The 8,871-nt window shown below is 34.4% G+C and overlaps 1 protein-coding gene across 1 annotated transcript; it reads left to right on the top strand.

Moving 5' to 3' along the window:
• Positions 1–1,801: 1,801 nt before the first annotated feature.
• On the top strand, positions 1,802–2,968 carry LOC131038185 (E3 ubiquitin-protein ligase PUB23-like). Its single transcript, XM_057970530.1, has one exon. The coding sequence runs from the start codon at positions 1,802–1,804 to the stop codon at positions 2,966–2,968; it is 1,167 nt and encodes a 388-aa protein (XP_057826513.1).
• The last annotated feature ends 5,903 nt before the right edge of the window (positions 2,969–8,871 follow it).

Below are 8,871 nucleotides of genomic sequence, written 5' to 3'. Positions count from 1 at the left end.
TAAATAATCACTTAATAATGGAATCAAATATTTTAAAGAAAAGGGGAAGAGATAAGAATATAATTTTTTCTAAGATGAAATTCATTGTTTTTAAGTACCATGTAAGGAATATTATGTATATATCATACAAATTTTCTAAATGTACATTCATTTAAAAGAAATATTATCCTTGTAAAGAAAGACAAAAATAATCATGCCCATGATAAACATAGAATGGAGAGGAAGAGAAAATAAATGGTTACAAAATAATTTATAACATTTACAGTTTGGTTCTATAATATGGAAATGATAGTAGAAATGGGAAGTATGAGAGTTGGTACATGGTCATGGTAGATGAAACCCTTGATGAGCAAGGTTATGGTGAAGGGGATGGGATTGACAAATCCTCAAGTGTTGTTGATGATGGTGGTGGGTCTGTATCCTTGGCTTACCTTGTAGACACGTGCTTTGAAGCCTCTATTTTCTCTTGGAAGAGGCTTATTTGTGGTGAATGATGGTGTTGGTCTTGACTATTCTATGGTTGTGTTTTCCCAAACTAGGTTTGAAGCACCTTCTCTTTCTTGTGCAACGTCTTTGGTTGAGGAAGGCATATGTGTTGAAGATGAAATTGGCAGTCTAGATGGTGAGCATGAGGTTTTGTGGAAAGAGGAAAATGATTTTCCTTCTTCCCCGTCTTCATTTCATTCTTTATTTCTTGATAAGGATGACCCAGATGAAGTGGATGAGATCATCCACAATTTCCTCTTAAAAGCCTATTTCAAAGTAAATAAGATGGTCAAGGTGCCCATTGTTGAGGTTATGGATAGTGATCAATTTTTGGGTTTGAGAAAAGGGTTCATACCCCCTTCTCTAGGTCTTTTGTCTTCATTAAATTGAATGCAAAGTTCCAAATCTTCCAAAACCTTTTTATTCTACTAAGGGAAAAAGGTAATTCCCACTCGAGGTTGTTGAGGATGTTGTTTCACTTTTTGATAAGTTGGAAGATTGTGTTGGGAAGGCTATTGAGGATGTTGTTTCTCCTATAGAGTGTGTGAAGATAGTTATGAATTTTTTGTTCAAGTATAGATTTTGCTTCTACCCCTTTGGTTTTTGTTGTTAATCCAGCCCAATTTGTTAGTTTTGTTGTCTTTGTGAGTATACTTCTTCTCAGATGGTTGTAATTTTTTATGAAACTCCTGATGCTAGCTCTAAAATTCTTGTGGATGTTTCTTCTTCTCTAGTAGTATCTATTATTGATCTTAATCCTAAGGTTGCAAAGGAGATATGTATCGTTCGAATCTTATTATGAACATTTCTCTTATGTTTACAGAGGATGCTCAAATTTACATTGATGTTCCTAATTCTATTCTTGCCAAATTGTCTGCTCAAAAATTGGGAGATTCTATGGGATTCAACCAAATATTGATATTGTTAGAAGATGGATCCTTTGGGTTTGGAAACTTCACGATAAAAGATTGCAGCACTGGGGGCGATATTTGGGGAGGCAAAATGTGGACAGTGCATCAGGGAGCGCCAGCGCAGCTTTCCTTTGCTAACTTTGTGCGTGCTAGACGGAACAATTATTTTATATTTCCAGAGCGTGTTGACTTTGCAAACATTTTTTATGCCCAAGCAACACAGCACTAACCAATGCCAACGAGAACAATATTCTAATCAATCATTGACATTTATCTGTCTCTACTAAACGAATCTATTAAAGCGTCTGTATCCTCCACAACGTGTATTATCTCCATAACTCTTTCGCCTTCAGACGTGTTATCAAAAGCCTCTACGGTATCGTTTCTGTTTTGTGCGGAACGGGATGGATTCTGCAGAGATAGAAATCCCTTCGTATTCCCTGTGCCCGATATCGATGCAGCTCATGAAAGACCCTGTCACGCTCTGCACGGGAGTCACCTACGACAGGCAGAGCATTGAGAAGTGGATGTTCACACTGGGGAACAAGACCTGCCCTATCACAAGGCAACACATTCACAACTCCGAGCTCACACCCAACCACACGCTGTGGCGGCTCATCCAACAGTGGTGCGACCTCAATTCTTCCAAGGGCGTCCATCGGATCTCCACGCCCCCGCCGCCACTTGACACCGATCAACTTCATAAGTTGCTCCGTGACAGCGAGTCATCCCCGGCCTCGGCCTTTCAAGTGAAGGCGTTGAAGAAATTCAGATCTGTAGCGGGCGAGAGCGAGAGCAACAGACGGCTTATGGCTTTTTCCGATGCACCGGCTGTCTTGGTCTGTCTAATTGAAAACCCTAGCGCCGAAACTGACGAGGCCGGTTGCTGCTATGAAGTTACTGCAGCCTGTGAGGACGCGTTGGGGATCCTTTATTCTCTTCCCTTGCCTGAAGAGACCTTCGATTCACTCGCCACCGCCAATTGCCTGGCCTCCGTGGCATCCATTCTTAAGAGAGGCACCTCCAACGCCCGGTTTCATGCCGCCGTGCTCTTACAGAAGGTGTCAAAAAAAGTCCTCGAGCGGTTTGTTATGAATGCCAACGATGATCTAATTGAAGGACTTCTGGAAGTGTTGACGGAGGAGGTGTGCCACAAGGCAACTGTTGCCGCGCTCGAGGTTTTGACTGCAATGAGCTCGACCAGCAGGCGCAGCAGAATAAAAGCCATCCAGGCTGGCGCAGTCTCCGCGTTGATTGAATCACTTCCTGATCAGAGTGTTGAGAAAAAAAAAATCTGCGAGAGGATGTTATGTCTTCTCGACGTGTTGTGTGGATGTGCAGAAGGGCGGGCCGCCTTGGTCGACCACGCCATGGGTGTCCCTTCGGTGTCTAAGAAAATAATGAGAATTTCGGCCTTGGCAACAGAAAAGGCCGTTCGGATCCTGTGGTCTATTTGTAAATTTTCTCCGTCTCAGCGAATATTGAACGAAATGGTGCAGATTGGTGCAGTTGCGAAGTTGTGCATGCTAGTGCACAGCGATTGCACGCCCAAGACGAATAGAAAGGCATAAGAGATGCTTAGATTGCACGATAAGTTCTGGAGGAGCTCGCCTTGTGTTCCCTCCATCATTTATCTGAGATCTGTTCAGTAAATAAGGCAACCTGGAATACTCTTAAAACATTTTCTTGCATCTATATCTCTGTCGTGGGAGCATCCTCTGTTATTCAAGAAAATAAATGAATTGAATATGAGTATGGTAAAAGTGGAAGGGCATCTCGATTCCTGGAAGACGAAGGCTTCCAATGAACGCCGCATTCTCGAAATTGAGCAGAGGGACAACATTTACAATCCAGAGGAGCATAAATTGGGAAATCCAAAGTAGAATAGGATGAGGACATGAAATTACGTACGTTTATTTGTTTAAGTGGATTTGTGTTTCTTAGATTTGGTCTTTAGCTAACATTCACATTATCGTTTCCGGTTTTAGTAAGACTCTGAATTCTGCTCGCTTGCGCTCGTTATTGTAAAGTTTCAACAATGCACTCCTATCAATTTCCAAGAAAGTGGCCTGTTTTGCTGTTGACAAAAGAAAAATGTAACATCTAAAATCTTACACTATTGTAAGCAGAAAAGTGTAACCCTTAATTATAATGTTCTAGCCATGCATTTTAATGTCACATCTTTCTCTTCAAAATGTGTCTACTTTAATGTGAATGATTTAAAAATCTAATCATTAACATTTTACATTGGAGTCTAAATTAATATCTATAAAGATATTATCTTAGTACATTTTCATATAATAAAATAATCATAAAATAGAAATTAGAAAAAAAGTATATATGTTCTTATATGTAATTTGTTACTATGCATTTGTTGTTTAGCATTAAAAGCATTCAATCTCTTAACAAATGAAAAACATTATCAAATTAGATTTTGGCTACATTCTCCAACACGTTCGCAAATTGATTTTTATTAAGATTTGGGAAATGATAATTCATTTAATTCAATATAATTCATTTCCAATAAACATTAATACATAGTGCCACCCCTTTCACTTTATTTCTTTCTTTTGATAATTAAATCACTAGAAGGGACAGAAGAAAAGCCACCCCTTTCACTTTTACTATTATTGGGAAGTAAGTTATGAGGCATGGTCAAGGTGTGCAAAAATCTTGAACATTAACCCTTACATAGAAAGCCTCGTAATGCGCCTTATCACTTCCATAATTTTCTTAATTAAAACAATACCATGAGATCAAATTTAAGATGTACTAAGAGTTGAATTGTTTTTGAAACAAAGTTAGAAAATTGAGAGGTGATTGCATCCATGGAAAATATCTCAACCATGATTACATCTCAAACCCATACTCTTTGTAACAACTTTATTGTAAATAAATTTTACTTTCAATATTTGACTTCAATGTTAAAAACTACTATTCCATCTTATTGTATTTTAACACATGTCTAATTATAATCTCACTCATCCCATTTCACTTGATTTATCATGCTCAATCCTTTTATTTGACATTCCAAACAATCACAACCCTTATGGGAGTTGATTTCAATAAGTTAAAGTTCTCATATGAAAGATAAGGCTCTTATCAATTTGAAAACATCTATAATATTCACGGATAATCAAATATCAAACATTTCTAGTTGATATATCATCTCTTGCAACCACACTACTTCATGGAATTATTAAGAAAGTCTAATCTAATCTATCTTAACTAAAAATTTGAAATTACAATCTTACTTTTGAAAAGTCAAAGATATTGATCAATCCCCTAACATGAAGATATATAAATAGGTAGATATACTTTCACTAGGATTTCTTTGCATGATTTGAATTACTTTAAAATTGAACACAACAACCCTATATCCTAAGTTCTAGATGAAAATCTAAAATTTCCTTCATGTATCCTAATATACACCCTGTAAATTTTATCTGAACATTAAGTGGCCTTTAAATTCAAACAATGATATATAATGTAGGTGTATATGAGATATAGAATAAATACAACTAGCCTTTGATATTTTATGGGACCTATTAGTTCCATCCTTGTATCCTTTGTTAACATGGTTTTAGAAAAACATGAAGTTTTAGTTCAGCCTTTGCATCTTCCTTCCTAAATTTTAACATCACTTATTTTCGATATGTTGCTTGATACAAAGCATATCGATCTTGTGCCTACTAAAATTTAATAGTAAAAATATCAAACTAACTTATTTTTTCATTTCAATAATAAAATTTATATTTCTCTTTTTAGAATTATAACACAAACATAGTGCATAGTAATGACAATATCAACACTAGTCATCTTTAAACATACAAACTACGATCCTCGACAATTTTAAAAAAAATCAATCTTTTCATTCCAACCATAGTTATCTAATTCTTTAGTTTATAATAAGTGTATGCTCCATAAAGAGATCCTCATTCAAATCACCATGAAAAAATACACTTTTCATTGTCAACAAAAGCATCAAGTAGTGATGCTTCTCTATAAATTCTAGAATAGCTTGAATTATAATAAATTTTGTACCTGGGTTGAATATCCCATTGTATTTAATTCCATCAATTTTTCAAAACCCTTTAGCTAAAAGTATAGCTTTTATTCTTGCCAACATGTCCCCTTAGAGGTGAAAGCAGTTTTATAGAGTCACTTAAAATAAATAAAATTCTTATCTTTGAATAACTATAATCATTACTTCATTATGAAAGAATCATGTTCATCATGCATTCTTATTTGCCAATACAACTCTCTCTTGATTTCCTTTTCTACTCTTTAAATAGTCAACCATGTATCCTAGCCTTCAAAGCATCCTTTACAGATTTACTTTTCATCCATCTAGCATCTAATACATCTAACTCTAATTGCATTATGAATGGTTTACTTATCCCAAGGAAGAAACTTTATAACTTGTATTGAAGATTTTAATCTCTCTAATGTATTAAATCATGCTTAAGTAACTTGCTAACTAATGTCACTTGCATTCCTCCTTCCTCTATATTCCTCAAATTTAACACTAATGGACAAAAAAAAAAAAAATTATTAGGAACAATGAAATTCAATGGATTAAATTAAATAGAGTGGAAATTTAAATTTCATGCACATATTTTTAATTTAATTATAAGTTGATTATGTTGTAATGAGTGTGAATGATCAATTCAAAAAATGTATGAGCATAAAATAAGGATAAAGGTCAGTTAGTTAGTGTGAAAAACAAGGAGAATTAGAATGTGAGAAAACAAAAGATAATATTTAAATAAATATTTTTATTATAAATTATATTTATAATTGTTGAATTTTTAAAAAATGGAAAATTCTAAATATTTTGATTTTAATATAAGTGTGAAACATCTAGTGTGAAGTTATAACATGTCTTCTCAGTGAGGGTGGAAGGTTTTAGTAAAAAATAATTCAAAAATTTGTTGTATTTTCATACATTTTTTACCATAATAAAATTTAAAATAGACCTTATTTTAAGTTACAAATAAAAAATTTGATTATTTAATGATAATTCAACCATGGATTGGGTAGGTGACTTTATATGAGAGTTGGTTGGTTCAACCAACACAGTTGCACAATTGTTCAGCATTTAGCATAACCACTATCTAGAACAAACATAACAATGTAATAGAATCTATTCTAACATTTGTTAACATTCCCCCCTCATTACATTATTCTTGCATGTGTATCCTTGAAACCTCAAACTTTACCTTGTTAAGGGATAGCCCTTAATATTTAAATAACAAAATTTACTAGCTATATAAAATAAATACACATTTTCAAGAAGATGTTTATTTGAAGAAAGAAATTGGAAATCAGGTTCAAAGATCCATTAAGCTACCCTATGACCCTCAGAAGGGTGTAGCTTCGAGTTGAATTCTTGAGTTCTCAGTCATAAACTCTCAAATAACAGATTCTTGAATTATTCAACAACAATCCAAATTAAGATATGACACTCGAAAAGGTATAATTTTTTGATTAATATTGAGCTCAACACCAAATCCCTTACATGTACCCAAAAAATTAAACTTGACAATACATGTATTCTTCAAATGCATGAGCAACAAAAGAAAGAAAAATAGGAAGCAACAATCCTTCTCATGTAAATCACCATTTCAGAGTGAGAAGCTAACTTGAAATAATGGGAATTCCTCCATCCTCTAGTGTTACTAGCCTCCAAATTTACAATTGTTATTCCTTATCCTCCAAACATAGGACTAGGGTAAGTACTACAACCTCTAATAAAGATTAACAATAAGCCCATACCTTAAAGCTTCATGAGTTTTAAACATCTTATGGTGTTGCAAATATTTGTTTTTCTTTTCAAATGGTTCCTCTTTCTTCAATATCATCTACCTAATACTTGTAAATTCATTTTATTTGGTATGGATTTACGTATGTGTTATCGTGATAAAATTATCAAGGTGTGTGGATTCAATTGACAATATACTTTTTACAATGTGTTTCACATATATTTAAACTTTTGATATATTGACTATAAAAATAAATGTCAAATAGGTTCCCTTCTCCTTAAAACTTCTTAAAAATTTAATCACATATCTTAAATAAATCACAATTACATATTTATTCCCACCACATATAAACACTACTAATGCAAAATACCCATACCAATCAATTGTTGGAAGGTTAATCAGTTATAGTATCTATTAGATATTGGCTGATATGCTACCATTGATGTCAACATATGTGGAGATTGTTGATGAGGAGTTTGTAACTCAGAGATTACTTTAGTGGTGAATATTCGCCAATGGCAAATTTTTCATGTCGGTGACATGGGAAATAACGAATAGTTTGAACCGACTGGGGGTGGCCATGTCGCCAGAACATTATCAATTTCCGTCAAATTCACAGCCCGATCACCATATGTTTTATGTAATTAAATGTTTCTATGCGAGGATTTCACCAATACAATATATGGTGGACACATGGTAAATTTAATTTTTTCTCCTACACTCTTCGAGGTTGCCTTAATAGATGACCATAATTCTCCTATAGGCATATGAAGACCTTTTAGCCACAAGGACCCAATTCGTCTGACATTTTGCTGATGCATGTATCCATTCACCCCAACTTTCGCCAACTATATTTTATTTGCCAATTATTTGGACGACCCATAATCGCCTCAAAAATTACATGTCGTGTTATAGTTACATGGGACTCACCAAGTATTTGTATAACATATAAAATTCCTATGGAATTCACCATATAAGGATTCTTATAAATACATTCAAAGATCAAATCTATCTCTACACAATCTGGTGGGTTCTAAGCTTTGAATTCTTATCAATAGTGAAGTTTCAGACCAAGGAAAATCATTGTTGTTGACTGCATTAGCGAGTGCTAGTGACCTAAAGGTGAGCAATCATATTTTTCAAGTGTTATAATATTATTCTGAATTTATCTATATTTGTTTTCACTATTGATTTCAATCTTATTTAGTGGGGACCCATCAATGTCAAGTGGTTAGCCAGGAGATTCAGACCTCAGACATCTAGATTGTAGGTCGTAGGGCCAATGAAACAAATATTATACTTTATAGTCTATTATTTCTTCTTCAACAAATTGATATTTTTTTGGCATCCTTTATTTCATTGGAGATGTCAAATAGGAAGAAGGGTAGGAAACCTGAATGTGGGGAAGGCCATGAGAGGCCAACAAAAAGCAAAATGTTGTCTTTGTACTTTGGCTTTGGAAAAGATTATGGTGAAAATTAGGAAGGTACATCATCACAAGTACAAGTACAAAATTCACAACCTACACCGCATGTTGAAGATGACGGCGAACCTGATATCTCAGATCAGGATGATCTTGAAGAAGATTATCTAGTAGATGCCCAAGTTAACCGGAATGATATAATCGACTTGGGTGATAATACCATTGATGATAATGCACGAAAGGGGAAAAGAAAAGCCAGATCAAAAAAGGATCAGGAGTGGGATAT

Source organism: Cryptomeria japonica, chromosome 11, assembly GCF_030272615.1.
Source record: "Cryptomeria japonica chromosome 11, Sugi_1.0, whole genome shotgun sequence".
Lineage (NCBI taxonomy): Eukaryota > Viridiplantae > Streptophyta > Pinopsida > Cupressales > Cupressaceae > Cryptomeria > Cryptomeria japonica.
The sequence above is the reverse complement of the archived record's forward strand: the minus strand, read 5'-3'. Positions and strand labels throughout refer to the sequence as shown.

What these genes read in the sequence shown, in the direction of transcription:
- LOC131038185 (XM_057970530.1), top strand. Translation starts at nt 1,802, where the DNA reads ATGGATTCTGCAGAGATAGAAATCCCTTCGTATTCCCTGTGCCCGATA.